General features: G+C 44.4%; 1 protein-coding gene across 2 annotated transcripts in view; it reads left to right on the forward strand.

Moving 5' to 3' along the window:
- Window positions 1-17500, forward strand: part of grk5l (G protein-coupled receptor kinase 5 like) — a 119159-nt gene that overhangs the window by 63019 nt on the left and 38640 nt on the right. For both annotated transcript variants that reach the window (XM_037535983.1, XM_037535982.1), the window contains exons 2-3: window positions 9476-9571; window positions 10770-10882. In XM_037535983.1, the coding sequence (XP_037391880.1) occupies window positions 9476-9571; window positions 10770-10882 (209 nt within the window). The remainder of the gene's footprint in view (window positions 1-9475; window positions 9572-10769; window positions 10883-17500) is intronic.

Here is a 17500-nt window from a genome sequence, read left to right on the forward strand (position 1 = left end):
ACCACAGCGCTGTGTTGCATGTGGAGGAGTGTGAAGTTGGTGAGGGTTGTTTAAAAGAGCAGCAGCAGTGTGTGTGTGTGTGTGTGTGTGTGTGTGTCAGGATGCAGTCAGTTGCTGTGCGGTGTGGGTGTCCTGCTCAACTGCGTCACTGCAGTCACACGCAGCCGAGCGCAGGTTGCACTGCACCAGGGGGCTACAGTGGGGGGCGTAAATGTCCAGCTGTTTCCTGATCAGCGTGCAGAGGAAGTGCGCTTTAAAACAAAACCCATAACCAAACTACCGTTCAAACCCGTCAGTCACTTGCATTCATATTCATCACCGTCTGATTCCTATAAAATGCAGATTAAACGGCTATAAACTCACCTCACCCTGTATTATATTACTGAAGGTTCCCTCCAGCCTTTTAATAGGGCGTACTAAAGTGTTAAAATGCTGAATAATGTAAATGGAACACGTCTATTAAACGTAGCATTATGTTAAATGACTTAAGTTTGCCTTATTTATTTATTTATTTATTCATCCATCCATCCATCCATCCATCCTCCTCCTCCAAATGTTGTCGCCTTACAACGTTTGTGTGGTTTTATGCACCAGATCAGTCCCGGTTAATATTTACAGCATCCTTAGAATCAAACGGGCTGTTTTTGTTGCTGTGCATGTAAGAATGATATGCAAACGACCTTGGTTCTGGTCGTCTGATTGGCTGCGCCTCATTAAAGAAACGGTCTGTAAAGAACAGCCGTTCATTAGAACTTCATTAATGGGTGGTGCTAAACTGCTGAGGAGGCGAATATGTGGAAATGCACTGGGTTTTGCAACATCACAGAAGCGGCGAACAGGCTGCCATTATATAAATAATTTATAATAATAAATAATGTGTATATATAAAAAAAAATGTTTTTTTAGTTTTTGACATCATTTGAAAGAACCTGCTGTGCTTTACTTCGTGTATAGATTTCATGATGAATGGACCAAGATAAATGACCTAAAATGACTTGTAAAAAATTCCGGTTCCATTGACTTCCATTAAAAGTAAAGTAGGTTTTTTCCTCCTCCTGTAAAGTCACCATTCTGGAGATGCATGCTGAATTTAACGCATTGGGCTAATAATAATTTTATATTTTAGTGTGTGAGGTTCAGTAAATGAACGGTACCTGTGTACTGAGCTGTGCAGTAGTGTCTCTCTGTAGAGGGTGTGTTCACTTAGAAAATGAACCAAACGTGTAATTTGACCTGGACTGTTAAAGCGCTGTATGCAGTGACTCTGCCGCCTGTAGGAGCTCAGGTTCGCGCTCCCGCCCCGCAGGCTGGCTCTGGCCGGCCTGTACGGGTCCTGACTCATGCCATGGTTGGAATTCTTGGACAGGATCCTGACGCACTTTGTTTCTGATAACAATTAAATGTGCTGACACGCACGGTTTGCCAAGCGCTCGTAAATGCCAAACGGCAGGACAGGACGTTTTTTTTTCCTCGCAGACTTTGTCCTCCTCTCCCAGCGCAGTGTGTAATGTACAGTATCTGTCTGCCTGAGCGAGCGCGCTTGTTTTTCTACGCTTACAGGACGGTAATGTCCTGACGTTGTAAAAACAGGACCTGCAGGACCGGCTTTATTAAAAAGCTGCATGTTTTACAACTTAAAACTGACAGATCGGAAAGATTGGGCTTCGGTTTAGACCTGGTCTTATAGCAAATCCTCCGAAAGGGTAACCTTACAGGAGAAGGGAAAAACCTGCGTAACTTTTAATGGGAGTCAATCCGGAATGGAAACTTTACAGGAGAAGCAAAAAACGCACTTCACTTGTAATGGAAGTCAATGGAAGCAGAATTTTTCCCAAGCGGTTTTGGGCCGTTTCTTTTAGTTCATTGGTCATGAAATTTCCACACAATGTAAAGCACAACAGGTTCTTTCACATTATGTCAAAAAGAGAAAAACAGAAAAATGAAGCTGAAAGGTATTTTTGGTTAAATATATATATATTTATATAGTATAGGGTATATGTGTTGCGTCACGTCCCATCCACTGGGAAAGTGTGTGTGTGTGTGTGTGTGTGTGTGTGTGTGTGTGTGTGTGTGTGTGTGTGTGCCTGCCGTATTGACTTGTCAGGATGAGTCTGTCGAGGTTAGTGTATCTACGTAACTACGGTGATGTAACCCAGGATGAAGGACAAGGCGAGCGTGTGGTGGCTGCTACTGCACGACGAGGGGCAGGAAAAGGCCGCGGCTTCACGTTCGCTTCTGACTCTGCGTTTGTTCGTCACTGATGGAAGCAAAGGGTCAAACATTTGCTCACAGCCTGAATTGGTGGGACTCTGAGAGGCTTATGGTCCCACCAATTATCATCGCTACTTGATCATACAGCTGACCAAATTGGCCACAGCAGGACTTTTTTGGGGGACTGTTATGCCTCAGAACGCCCTGCAGGAATTGGAGAAACAAATGTTTGAACAGTTGACCTCAGCAGTGAGTTTATCACCATATACATTAGAATAAAGTCGTATTCATAATTCAAACAAACAGAAAAACAAACAGTAACAAGAATTTCTCGGGTCCATATTTTTCCTGGACACCTTCACAGCCGCCACAGAGACTCGTTAATATCATCAATTACATCATGAGCTCAATTTACTGAGCACTGATTGGTCAAACCAGGAGCTGCTTTTTAACTACATATAATACTATAGATGTTGAAAATGTGTCTTGGCCTAAGATTTTCGCACAGCGCTGTATTTTATCTCAAAATTCTCTCTAAACTCTCATGAAACAGCGTCTCAGTCATCAGGCAGTGAATTCAGAACCAGCTCATGTAGGAACTTTCTGTAGGAGCTTTTAGAGGGACGTCTGGTTCCCATCACCACCACTGTGAGGAGCTTTTAGAGGGACGTCTGGTTCCCATCACCACCACTGTGAGGAGCTTTTAGAGGGACGTCTGGTTCCCATCACCACCACTGGGAACTTGCCTTGCATTGCTTTATAGTAGCTTCGATGGCTTCAGTGTTAAACGTCAGACGCCAGACGTCCTGGCTGATTGTTTGGAGTGAAGGGGTGAAAACTGCAAAGTGGGAGTTTCACTTTAAATGAAAGCTGCTGGAGAGCTACCTAGTAAACAGTGAGTAAGTCAGGCCTGTGGTTTAGTCTCACATGCTTTCTTAGCTCAGATACTCCAGGGCACGTCAGCTTTGTGCCATCAGACCTCGTTCCAGCGCAGAGGCTCTGCTTTAACACGCCTTTAACCGCTTTCTCTGTATCAGAAACCCCTCTCTCGTAGCTCTACCTTGCTGGAGGACAACAATCCTGTGGTCAGAAACTGAACAGTGATGAATGGATTAGAGAGGCTTATAAATTATACAGCAACAGTCTGTAACTGTGCACTTGCATAGTATATAGAGCTAAAAGGCAGGTGTTTCTAATAAAGTGGCCAGTGAGTGGAAACACAAGGCAGGGGTTTCTAATAAAGTGGCCAGTGAGTGGAAACACAAGGCAGGGGTTTCTAATAAAGTGGCCAGTGAGTGGAAGCACAAGGTGGGTGTTTCTAATAAAGTGGCCAGTGAGTGGAAACACAAGGCAGGGGTTTCTAATAAAGTGGCCAGTGAGTGGAAACACAAGGCAGGGGTTTCTAATAAAGTGGCCAGTGAGTGGAAGCACAAGGTAGGTGTTTCTAATAAAGTGGCCAGTTAGTGGAAGCACAAGGTAGGTGTTTCTAATAAAGTGGCCAGTGAGTGGAAGTAGAAGGCAGGTGTTTCTAATAAAGTGGCCAGTGAGTGGAAGCACAAGGTAGGTGTTTCTAATAAAGTGGCCAGTGAGTGGAAGTAGAAGGCAGGTGTTTCTAATAAAGTGGCCAGTGAGTGGAAGCACAAGGTAGGTGTTTCTAATAAAGTGGCCAGTGAGTGGAAGTACAAGGCAGGTGTTTCTAATAAAGTGGCCAGTGAGTGGAAGTAGAAGGCAGGTGTTTCTAATAAAGTGGCCAGTGAGTGGAAGCACAAGGTAGGTGTTTCTAATAAAGTGGCCAGTGAGTGGAAGCACAAGGTAGGTGTTTCTAATAAAGTGGCCAGTGAGTGGAAGTACAAGGCAGGTGTTTCTAATAAAGTGGCCAGTGAGTGGAAGTAGAAGGCAGGTGTTTCTAATAAAGTGACCAGTGAGTGGAAGCACAAGGTGGGTGTTTCTAATAAAGTGGCCAGTGAGTGGAAGCACAAGGTAGGTGTTTCTAATAAAGTGGCCAGTGAGTGGAAGCACAAGGTAGGTGTTTCTAATAAAGTGGCCAGTGAGTGGAAGTACAAGGCAGGTGTTTCTAATAAAGTGGCCAGTGAGTGGAAGCACAAGGTAGGTGTTTCTAATAAAGTGGCCAGTGAGTGGAAGCACAAGGTAGGTGTTTCTAATAAAGTGGCCAGTGAGTGGAAGCACAAGGTAGGTGTTTCTAATAAAGTGGCCAGTGAGTGGAAGCACAGGGTAGGTGTTTCTAATAAAGTGGCCAGCGCGTGGAAGTACAGGGTAGGTGTTTCTAATAAAGTGGCCAGTGAGCGGAAGTACAGGGTAGGTGTTTCTAATAAAGTGGCCAGTGAGTGGAAGCACAGGGTAGGTGTTTCTAATAAAGTGGCCAGTGAGTGGAAGCACAAGGTAGGTGTTTCTAATAAAGTGGCCAGTGAGTGGAAGCACAAGGTAGGTGTTTCTAATAAAGTGGCCAGTGAGTGGAAGCACAAGGTAGGTGTTTCTAATAAAGTGGCCAGTGAGTGGAAGCACAAGGTAGGTGTTTCTAATAAAGTGGCCAGTGAGTGGAAGCACAAGGTAGGTGTTTCTAATAAAGTGGCCAGTGAGTGGAAGCACAAGGTAGGTGTTTCTAATAAAGTGGCCAGTGAGCGGAAGCACAAGGTGGGTGTTTCTAATAAAGTGGCCAGTGAGTGGAAGTACAAGGTAGGTGTTTCTAATAAAGTGGCCAGTGAGTGGAAGCACAAGGTAGGTGTTTCTAATAAAGTGGCCAGTGAGTGGAAGCACAGGGTAGGTGTTTCTAATAAAGTGGCCAGTGAGTGGAAGCACAGGGTAGGTGTTTCTAATAAAGTGGCCAGTGAGTGGAAGCACAAGGTAGGTGTTTCTAATAAAGTGGCCAGTGAGTGGAAGCACAAGGTAGGTGTTTCTAATAAAGTGGCCAGTGAGTGGAAGCACAAGGTGGGTGTTTCTAATAAAGTGGCCAGTGAGTGGAAGCACAAGGTAGGTGTTTCTAATAAAGTGGCCAGTGAGTGGAAGCACAGGGTAGGTGTTTCTAATAAAGTGGCCAGTGAGTGGAAGCACAGGGTAGGTGTTTCTAATAAAGTGGCCAGTGAGTGGAAGCACAAGGTAGGTGTTTCTAATAAAGTGGCCAGTGAGTGGAAGCACAAGGTAGGTGTTTCTAATAAAGTGGCCAGTGAGTGGAAGCACAAGGTGGGTGTTTCTAATAAAGTGGCCAGTGAGTGGAAGTACAAGGTAGGTGTTTCTAATAAAGTGGCCAGTGAGTGGAAGCACAAGGTAGGTGTTTCTAATAAAGTGGCCAGTGAGTGGAAGCACAAGGTAGGTGTTTCTAATAAAGTGGCCAGTGAGTGGAAGCACAAGGTAGGTGTTTCTAATAAAGTGGCCAGTGAGTGGAAGCACAAGGCAGGTGTTTCTAATAAAGTGGCCAGTGAGTGGAAGCACAAGGCAGGTGTTTCTAATAAAGTGGCCAGTGAGAGTATAAGCTGCAGAAAGCTCAGTATTCAGTAATAATACAAAAACAAGGAAAAGTATTGCTCAACAGTGGTCAGTAGGCAGCGTGACAGTGGTGGTCACTTCCTGTCGAAGGCAGCAGCCCTGTGATCCACAGCAGGACAAATATTATTGTTTTTTTTTGTCTTCAGATGGGAAGTTGTGAAATGTGAGTTTGCATGTGCGTGTATTAATTTTTTCTGGAATCTTTTATTCCAGCTCATTTCAGTGCATCACATGTTCTTCCCATGATCCGTGGTGATCAGGCCTGTGTTGCTAAACAGGATCCAGGTTATATTGTCCGAGCGAGTAAAGCACATTGCCCGAAGCCCCCGTGTGTGGCGTCTTGGTGTAGTGTGGTCCACTTTCATGCTGTTTACTACCTTCTGTTTGCTGGCTGCTCTCAGACTGACCGCGCAGGCGATCTTTGTTGACCTTCAGTTGGCGCAATACGACGGGCGCTCACTCACGCAGACGCACGCTAGGGATTGCGCAAGAGGCGGCGTTTGGGGGATGGTGGATGTGCTGGTGGTGCTTTTTTGGGAAATATTGTGTAGATATGGTGAATCTAAGCCTCGCCTCAATTTATTTCTAGTCGAATTGAATATAGTTACATAAATTTAAGAAAGGTTTGGTGTTGTAGTTTTTGTTTTACTTTATTTTATCCTTTTTGTGTGTTTAGGTGGTGGTGGTGGTGGTGGTGGTGGTCTTGTAGTGCTACACTTGTGAGGACCCCCTGTCCTCAGTATGATGGGACTACATGAAATTTTAGCTCGTGTGTTGAGCATGTGGCCTTTTCACCACAGTTACACTTTTTATTTGAAAACTAAAAGGGCAGAAAATTTGCCTTTAGCATACTGAGGTTTAGGTGAGGTATTATTTAGTGACAGTAACACAAAAATCTATAGAAACATGAGGATAATAATACACCCCTTATTATTATTATTATTATTATTAATAATAATAATAATAATAATAATATACCCCAGGTACCCCCTTAGCAAGTATCCACTGTGAATTGTTCAGTATCTGCTCTGAATTGTTCAGTATCTGCTCTGAATTGTTCAGTATCCGCTCTGAATTGTTCAGCGTCCGCTCTGAATTGTTCAGTATCTGCTCTGAATTGTTCAGTATCTGCTCTGAATTGTTCAGTATCCGCTCTGAATTGTTCAGCGTCCGCTCTGAATTGTTCAGTATCTGCTCTGAATTGTTCAGTATCTGCTCTGAATTGTTCAGTATCCGCTCTGAATTGTTCAGCGTCCGCTCTGAATTGTTCAGTATCTGCTCTGAATTGTTCAGTATCTGCTCTGAATTGTTCAGTATCCGCTCTGAATTGTTCAGCGTCCGCTCTGAATTGTTCAGTATCCGCTCTGAATTGTTCAGTATCCGCTCTGAATTGTTCAGTATCTGCTCTGAATTGTTCAGTATCCGCTCTGAATTGTTCACCATCCGCTCTGAATTGTTCAGTATCTGCTCTGAATTGTTCAGTATCCGCTCTGAATTGTTCAGCGTCCGCTCTGAATTGTTCAGTATCTGCTCTGAATTGTTCAGTATCCGCTCTGAATTGTTCAGCGTCCGCTCTGAATTGTTCAGTATCTGCTCTGAATTGTTCAGTATCTGCTCTGAATTGTTCAGTATCCGCTCTGAATTGTTCAGCATCCGCTCTGAATTGTTCAGTATCCGCTCTGAATTGTTCAGTATCCGCTCTGAATTGTTCAGTATCTGCTCTGAATTGTTCACCATCCGCTCTGAATTGTTCACCATCCGCTCTGAATTGTTCAGTATCTGCTCTGAATTGTTCAGTATCTGCTCTGAATTGTTCACCATCCGCTCTGAATTGTTCACCATCCGCTCTGAATTGTTCAGTATCCGCTCTGAATTGTTCACCATCCGCTCTGAATTGTTCAGTATCCGCTCTGAATTGTTCACCATCCGCTCTGAATTGTTCACCATCCGCTCTGAATTGTTCACCATCCGCTCTGAATTGTTCAGTATCCGCTCTGAATTGTTCAGCCTCCGCTCTGAATTGTTCAGTATCTGCTCTGAATTGTTCAGTATCTGCTCTGAATTGTTCAGTATCTGCTCTGAATTGTTCAGTATCTGCTCTGAATTGTTCACCATCCGCTCTGAATTGTTCACCATCCGCTCTGAATTGTTCAGTATCTGCTCTGAATTGTTCAGTATCTGCTCTGAATTGTTCACCATCCGCTCTGAATTGTTCACCATCCGCTCTGAATTGTTCAGTATCCGCTCTGAATTGTTCACCATCCGCTCTGAATTGTTCACCATCCGCTCTGAATTGTTCACCATCCGCTCTGAATTGTTCAGTATCTGCTCTGAATTGTTCAGTATCCGCTCTGAATTGTTCAGTATCCGCTCTGAATTGTTCAGTATCCGCTCTGAATTGTTCACCATCCGCTCTGAATTGTTCAGTATCCGCTCTGAATTGTTCAGTATCCGCTCTGAATTGTTCAGTATCCGCTCTGAATTGTTCAGTATCCGCTCTGAATTGTTCACCATCCGCTCTGAATTGTTCACCATCCGCTCTGAATTGTTCAGTATCTGCTCTGAATTGTTCAGTATCCGCTCTGAATTGTTCACCATCCGCTCTGAATTGTTCACCATCCGCTCTGAATTGTTCAGTATCCGCTCTGAATTGTTCAGTATCCGCTCTGAATTGTTCACCATCCGCTCTGAATTGTTCACCATCTGCTCTGAATTGTTCAGTATCTGCTCTGAATTGTTCAGTATCCGCTCTGAATTGTTCAGTGTCCGCTCTGAATTGTTCAGTATCCGCTCTGAATTGTTCACCATCCGCTCTGAATTGTTCAGTATCCGCTCTGAATTGTTCACCATCCGCTCTGAATTGTTCACCATCTGCTCTGAATTGTTCAGTATCTGCTCTGAATTGTTCAGTATCTGCTCTGAATTGTTCAGTATCCGCTCTGAATTGTTCAGTATCTGCTCTGAATTGTTCACCATCCGCTCTGAATTGTTCAGTATCCGCTCTGAATTGTTCACCATCCGCTCTGAATTGTTCACCATCTGCTCTGAATTGTTCACCATCTGCTCTGAATTGTTCAGTATCTGCTCTGAATTGTTCAGTATCTGCTCTGAATTGTTCAGTATCTGCTCTGAATTGTTCAGTATCCGCTCTGAATTGTTCAGTGTCCGCTCTGAATTGTTCAGTATCCGCTCTGAATTGTTCACCATCCGCTCTGAATTGTTCAGTATCCGCTCTGAATTGTTCACCATCCGCTCTGAATTGTTCACCATCTGCTCTGAATTGTTCAGTATCTGCTCTGAATTGTTCAGTATCTGCTCTGAATTGTTCAGTATCTGCTCTGAATTGTTCAGTATCCGCTCTGAATTGTTCACCATCCGCTCTGAATTGTTCAGTATCCGCTCTGAATTGTTCACCATCCGCTCTGAATTGTTCACCATCTGCTCTGAATTGTTCAGTATCCGCTCTGAATTGTTCAGCATCCGCTCTGAATTGTTCAGTATGTTCTGTGAATGCTGAAGCTGATGTGTTAGGTCAGTAGTTGTGAGGTGTGGACCCTCATACTGACTCGTAGAGTTTACTGACCCTCATACTGACTCGTAGAGTTTACTGACCCTCATACTGACTCGTAGAGTTTTTAAGTGGTTACCGAAAATCAGATAAGTAACTTTTTTGAATTGTGGGTTGTGTGAAAGTGTCATCAGTTATTTTTGAAACCTCTGGTTTAATATTCTCTCTCTCTCTCTCTCTCTCTCTCTCTCACAGGCGGAGGAGGAAAGCGGAAGGGAAGGAGTAAGAAATGGAGGGAGATCCTGCGCTTCCCCCACATCAGCCAGTGCATGGAGCTGAGCAGGAACATTGGTACTGAAACACTTACTCACTCTCTCACTCTCACACTCACTCTCTCTCACACTCACTCTCTCACACTCACTCTCTCACACAAACACACCCAACTTCTACACTGTTACATGCTTCCCCTGTGTTCAGTTACCAAGAGTGGGCGGAGTTTCCTGTAGCTTTACTCAAATAAAATGATTCTTCCTCCTGAAGTGGCCACTGAGTTGTGTGTAGCGGTGGGCGGAGCTTAGACCGGTTTTCTCTCTGTCAGGAGATGATTGTCAGTCACTTTCTGATTCCGAGGACACGGACAGTTTACCCTACACAGCGTGAATGACTGACTTAAAATGTAGAATACTAGAAATGGTATAATGGTAACGAGGCGTAACTATGGAAATGGGAATGTTGTCACTGTGGAAATGGACATGACCGAACCGTGAAAATGGGAATAGTGTAACTAGAAATGGCAATTACGTTACTATGTCAATGGGAAGAGCGTAACTGTGGAATTGTGAAGGGCATCACTATGGAAATGGGCGTGACCTAACTATAGAAAAGGGAAAGGTTTAACTATGAAAATTGGAAGCGTGTAACCGGAAATGGGAAGGGGGTAAAAGGAAATGGCCGTCACACAATTTTGGAAATGGGCTTGGCGTAACTATGGGGACCAGGCATGGTGTAGCTGTAAATGGAAAGGGCCTAACTTTGGAAACAGGCATAGCATAACTGGAAATGGGAAGGGCGTAACTATGGAGACGGGAATGTCGTAACTATGGAAACGTAATTTTGGATGTGGGAATGTGACCACCGTGGACGCGGGGAGGGCAGAGCTAGGTAAATGTGTGGGGCGTGTCCCCGAGGAAACGGGCGGGGCAGAACTGTGTAAAAAGAAAGAAACGCAGAACCGCTGTGCAGCTACTGCAGCCGCCTGCGCCGGTTATCCGTGTCTTTCCGTACAGTCGACGTTCTCCGCAGCAGGGACTTGTTCTCCAGTATAGGCCAGGCCAGGCCTCTGTACCTTTTCATAGACACTTAAAATTGCCTGGGTTATGTGTCGCGCTCATTTCTGCACAAACGAACGTGAAGAAGTCGTGTGTATGAATTTCACACCTATATGAATGTTTGACGTTTGTGGTCCCGTTTCACAGCCCTGCAGTGTTTCCCCCACATGTGCGTAAGCTCTGCTTCACGGCGCTCTTCATGTCCTGTGTCTGTGTTGCAGAGAGGGATTATTACAGCCTGTGTGAGAAGCAGCCCATTGGACGACTGCTGTTCCGCCTCTACTGTGAGACCAGACCAGAGCTGCTGAGATGCATTCATCTGCTGGACGCCATGGTACGACATCCGCACCCCTCACTGCAGCTGATATTCAGCGCCGCAGATCACAGAGCCTTAATGTGAGCTTTTTCACTGATGCATCCGAACCCCCTCCCCCTGTTGGAGCCCCTCACGCTGTGATCTGTCATTTCCTGTCAGCCATTTCCTCTTTTAAAAATACGTGCCCACCCAAAAGAAGGTGGTTCTTCCTCTGATTCTGATTTCCAGCTTGGCAGGTTCCAGGAAAGACCTGCAGTCACCTCACTCAAAGCTAAGGGCCTTTCGAACTTCAGCTGAACTCTGTGGGCAGGGCTTCAGGACTGAGCCACTGTCTGCATTAAGACTACAGCCTTGAAGAAATCGTGTTTACGCAGCCCCCCGTGCTTCTGTAGGCTGAGCTGTGTGGCAGATTCAGATAAATAAGACAAGTTTGCTGATTTTTTTATTTTTATATTAGCAAACAGCATAGATGTAGTTGGTTTTTGACTCTGTATGACACAGTATGGTCAAAAGTACATTACAAAGAAAAAATATTGGGAAAAATCAACTTAGTTCATGTCTTCTTCACAGTGGTGGACAGTAACTGAGTATCTGAGTAACTGAGTATCTGAGTATCTGAGTATCTGAGTAACTGAGTATCTGAGTAACTGAGTAACTGAGTAACTGACTAACTGAGTATCTGAGTAACTGAGTATCTGAGTAACTGACTAACTGAGTATCTGAGTAACTGAGTATCTGAGTATCTGAGTAACTGAGTATCTGAGTATCTGAGTATCTGAGTAACTGAGTAACTGAGTATCTGAGTAACTGAGTATCTGAGTAACTGAGTATCTGAGTATCTGAGTAACTGAATATCTGAGTAACTGACTGAGTATCTGAGTAACTGAGTATCTGAGTAACTGAGTAACTGAGTATCTGAGTATCTGAGTAACTGAGTATCTGAGTATCTGAGTAACTGAGTATCTGAGTAAATGTAATGAGTTTCTGTACTTTAGTATTTTTGGTGTATCTGTACTGAAGTTTCTCCGTTCTGGGCGACTTTTTCCTTTCACTCCACTACATTTCAGAGTCTAATATCCGACTTTTTCCTCCTACATTTTGAGAAATCTGTCGTTCCTTTTGGTTTCTGTGTGTATAAAAACGTAACATGTCAAAACGAAAGAAGCGCAAAGCCAGAGCACCAATCAGGGCCCAGCGGTCACTTTGTTTAGAGCTGGTTTTGACCTGTTGGTCATACCGACCCAGTGCAGCACGTGGTTCAACGTCAGCGCAGCAGCGTAAAACTTTGGGAGAGTCTGTTCAACATAAATGATGAACTAACCTAACTTTGTGTAAATAGAGCTCAATATAGAAATATGTCCACATATGCAGTCGAGACTGACGCGGCTTTTTTCTGAATTTCTACAAACACCATTTCATTTTATAGTAAATGAGTTTGGGCTGGTTTATGTTTATGAACAGACGCCTACAGATCAACATAGTAAAGGAGCTCATCTGTGATCCTGAGTTTAAAACCAGTTTTTATTCAACTTAAACTTGGAACTAAGTTGTAAATAAATCTGAAACTGAAACTTTGCTTGTGTGTAAAAAGTGATTTCAGAGCCACTCGGTTCTCCCTGATGGAAACTGTTTACCTTCAGTGTTTTGTGCTTCTGATCATTTTAATAGACGTCAGCGTCACTAATTAATGACGTTCTATTAAAAGACTGGTTTACCAAGAGAGACGCTGGAGGACTTTCACCTGAAATGAGTTCATGAAGCCAGTCTGGTTATAAAAATGATAACAGGACATCAGAGCCAGAATTACTCTTTTAGTACTTTTACTTTATACTTAAGTACATTTGAAGGTGAATACTTTAGTACTTTTACTCAAGTGGAGGTCTAAAGGGAGGAACTTCTACTTTACTGGAGGGATATTTTACCTTGGGGGTCTGTACTGTGTACTTCGTCCACCACTGCTCCTTTAGTCCATGTTTGTAGGTAACAGTCAATCATACAGTGTCAGAAACTACGTAACCCAGTCTGTTAGAGATACTGAGCACCTCCACACACTTTGAAGTAGATATGTGGTGAGTTAGGCCTGCAGTTAGCACCATGCTAGTTGGTGCAGTTAAGCTTCCTTTACATCCAAACCTGGCTTCACACGGTGAAACAGTTGTGCATCTAGTTGCAGGTTGCATGCAATGTAACTTCCATGCAACTTGACAGCTGCACAAAGCAAATCAAAAATAATCAAAGTTGCATGCAACATGTACAGTCATGACACTAATCAGCCAAATTAGGAGCTCGTACCGTTTGGTTTGCCGCCTCATTCTCACTTTATTTAGTCACCTGGACGGTGTTATTTACATATTCACTACATCTTAATCATCTCTACTAAACATCCACAAAATGCAGGTTTTCGTGGGGCAGTCGTGGGCTGGAGGTCAGGGAACCAGCCCTGTGACCGGAAGGTTGCCGGTTCGATCCCCTCAGCTGACTGTCCGTGACTGAAGTGCCCTTGAGCAAGACACCTAACCCCCAACTGCTCCCCAGGCGCCGTGGTTAGGGCTGCCCCCTGCTCTGGGCAAGTGTGCTCACTGCCCCCTAGTGGTGTGTTCACTAGTGCATGTTATGTGGGTTTCGCTGCACGGACGGGTTAAATGTGGAGGTCTAATTTCAGTGGTTCTAATTTCACGTTCTAATTCTGTTCCTTGGACAGTGGTGGTATCTTTTTTTATCTGTCTGGTTCTTTACTAGAAATTTGAGTTTTTAAACGTGTAAAATTAGGCGGCAAAAGAGGAGAAAATGAGTCCAGCTCCGTCTGTCATGACAACAGGCTGAAGATCTGGCTGGATATACCAGCTGCTTACAGACATGTGAGGTTCGAGAAGCTCGTGTTTGTTGTCACGGCTCAGGAAACTTCTTGGTCGGCCAGTAAACCGTCTTCTGTTTTTGTTTCTTGTCCATCGATCCGGTGGAATCAGTTGTTTGGCTTGATGTTGATCAGTATGATCACTCGGCGCATCGTCAGTGTCCTGTCTTATCTGTTTCAGGAAACCTGTCCACTGCAGTTGTTGCAGGATAGTTGCGTGTTGGTTTCAGGCAACTTAAGTTGCATATAACATTATCATTTAAAGCCAGCATAGCTTTCTTGGCTGATGGGCTACGTTTAGGGTCAAACGGGGGGAAAACTGGGTGCGTTCGGCTTTTCGCCAGACTATCGCTTTAAAGTTCAGACTCTTCAGCCCCTGACTTGTTCTGTTGTAGACCCCCACCCCCCTTGTTCCATTCCTCCAGACAGAATGCCTCCCGCATTACTGCCCGCACTATCGGACCGGGAGGCCCAAAATACACAGGCAGGCATGTGGTCACCCTGAAAGAGGCCATTGTCTGACCAGCACCCCCCATCAGACCTCCTGTCAGACCCCCAGAGCACCCCCATCACCTTGTCTGGACGTTAACCGACCTCTACACGTCAGCCCTCAATGGAAACTGTATTAAGAACAGATATGGATGCTGACGGTTGACGTTTAAAGCCTGTTGGAGGGTCTGAAGGGGCTTTAAAGCCCCCGCGTGCCTGAATGTTTGTTTTTTACCAGGAAATTGGAGCCGTTTGCACGTCCACTGTGCAGCGTTTGAGCACCTTGTGGAGGCGTGCAGACGATAATCTGGTCATATCTGTATCGGCAGATGACCGTTTAGAGGTCTTAGAATGTTGATTGTTCTCCGGAGGAGCTGGATGTTTAGGGGCAGCTAAAAACGAATAAAGTTAGTTTCTAAACTCGTTCCACTTCAGCATTTTAGGACTTCGCCCAATTAGAAAAAAGGAGAGCATGTAAATGCGTACGCGGCATATGTTCTGTAATTTGTGTGTGTGTGTGTGTGTGTGTGTGTGTGTGTGTGGGAGACCATAAGGAATGAGCCTGGGGGGCTTTTAGTCCTGTTTTGACGTCAGAAACACGCAGGACTTCTGTTGTGGAGAGTGTGTCGTCTGTCCTGTCTGTACAGTACTGCGCACAAGTCAGAGCCCCCCCTTCATTTATGTAATTTCCAGTAAAAGCTATTAAGTCATAAAATATTCATAGTTTAGCATCAGGAAAAAATATCAGGAAACATTTTTTTAACAGAAAATTGGACGAAAGAGTAAAAAAAAAAATCAGTGTTTACTGTGTCCCTCTTTCCCTTCATTCCAGCTTCCAGGAGACTCACTTTCAGCTCCTCAGAGAACCTGCAGACACACCTCCAAAGCTCAGTCTGAGAAGCTGGTTGATGATTTTCTGAAGTGATCAAACCCATTCAGTGGTTCTGAGGTCTGGACTCTGGGGTGGTCAGTCCATCGTCCAGCTTCTTTGTTCGATGTGTCCGTCTCCTTTTCTCAGTGAGGTTCTTCTTGATCAGCTACACGTCCTTTCAGACCCACAGCGCTGAGTGGTCTCCTCACAGTGGAAGGATGGACAGAAACACCTGTGGATGTTTTCAGATCTGAAGCACCTTGATCTTCTCCTCTCTCTCAGAGATCAAAGCTTTCAGTGCTGTTTATCTGATGGGGGCAGTTTTGGGGTCGACCAGGTCTTCCAGGTGGTTGTTAGGAGGTTTTCTCTGCATCTTTTATTCAGTTTTTGAAGTCCGGTTTCTAAATCGGAATAATGAAGGAGGGTCTCTGTGTAAACGCGAGCGATCTACACATAAAAGAGAAGAATTTTCTTTGATGCGTCCGCTTTAGTTTTATGGTATGTAGTAATTTACGGTGTTTGTAAGGCAGCATTAAAACGCCGCTGAGTGTGTGTTTATATGAGCAGAGAGAAGAATGGTTTTGGCGTGTGTGTGTGTGTGTGTGTGTGTGTATGGTCAGTGCAGAGGTGGGGACCGATGTTATCTCTCACACACACACACACACACACATCAGATTGGCTGTGTTCCCTCAGTGAAAGGCGGCCCGGCCCTCTACTGTACCATTCACAGCACTGACGCAGGTCCGCTCGCTGCGGCCGAGCTCGCTGGGAGTGCAGTGGGATGTTGATTTTGGATGAAAGTCAACAGGCTATTTACATAAAAACAAAAGCGCTCTATAATCAGACATTCGTAGAATGTCATTAATCCTCCAGGAAGGTAAGGTACTCCAAAAAACAGTATGAAAGGTAGCAGCCCAAAAAAACTACTTAAGTACGGAGTAATGTCTGGAACTGCAGTGGAACTTCTTAGAACGTCCAGCCCCTTTCAGCACAGGAACTGAAGTATTTATGGCTCCAGTCCTCTTTGATGGAAGCCCGTTCCAGGCAGGTAGAGGAGAAAAACAAGATGTTTCATTTAAAAGCTCTATAATGTTCATATGATCCACACAGTCGCTCTGACAGACTGTAATACACTACAGGAAGCGTAGGGGGCGATACGGCTTCTACTGTTTCATTTAAAAAGCTCTATAATGTTCATATGATCCACACAGTCGCTCTGACAGACTGTAATACACTACAGGAAGCGTAGGGGGCGATACGGCTTCTACTGTTTCATTTAAAAAGCTCTATAATGTTCATATGATCCACACAGTCGCTCTGACAGGCTGTAATACACTACAGGAAGCGTAGGGGGCGATACGGCTTCTACTGTTTCATTTAAAAAGCTCTATAATGTTCATATGATCCACACAGTCGCTCTGACAGACTGTAATACACTACAGGAAGCGTAGGGGGCGATACGGCTTCTACTGTTTCATTTAAAAAGCTCTATAATGTTCATATGATCCACACAGTCGCTCTGACAGACTGTAATACACTACAGGAAGCGTAGGGGGCGATACGGCTTCTACTGTTTCATTTAAAAAGCTCTATAATGTTCATATGATCCACACAGTCGCTCTGACAGACTGTAATACACTACAGGAAGCGTAGGGGGCGATACGGCTTCTACTGTTTCATTTAAAAAGCTCTATAATGTTCATATGATCCACACAGTCGCTCTGACAGACTCTAATACACTACAGGAAGCGTAGGGGGCGATACGGCTTCTACTGTTTCATTTAAAAAGCTCTATAATGTTCATATGATCCACACAGTCGCTCTGACAGACTGTAATACACTACAGGAAGCGTAGGGGGCGATACGGCTTCTACTGTTTCATTTAAAAAGCTCTATAATGTTCATATGATCCACACAGTCGCTCTGACAGGCTGTAATACACTACAGGAAGCGTAGGGGGCGATACGGCTTCTACTGTTTCATTTAAAAAGCTCTATAATGTTCATATGATCCACACAGTCGCTCTGACAGACTGTAATACACTACAGGAAGCGTAGGGGGCGATACGGCTTCTACTGTTTCATTTAAAAAGCTCTATAATGTTCATATGATCCACACAGTCGCTCTGACAGACTGTAATACACTACAGGAAGCGTAGGGGGCGATACGGCTTCTACTGTTTCATTTAAAAAGCTCTATAATGTTCATATGATCCACACAGTCGCTCTGACAGACTGTAATACACTACAGGAAGCGTAGGGGGCGATACGGCTTCTACTGTTTCATTTAAAAAGCTCTATAATGTTCATATGATCCACACAGTCGCTCTGACAGACTGTAATACACTACAGGAAGAGTAGGGGGCGATACGGCTTCTACTGTTTCATTTAAAAAGCTCTATAATGTTCATATGATCCACACA

Source organism: Pygocentrus nattereri, chromosome 29 (assembly GCF_015220715.1).
Source record: "Pygocentrus nattereri isolate fPygNat1 chromosome 29, fPygNat1.pri, whole genome shotgun sequence".
NCBI lineage: Eukaryota > Metazoa > Chordata > Actinopteri > Characiformes > Serrasalmidae > Pygocentrus > Pygocentrus nattereri.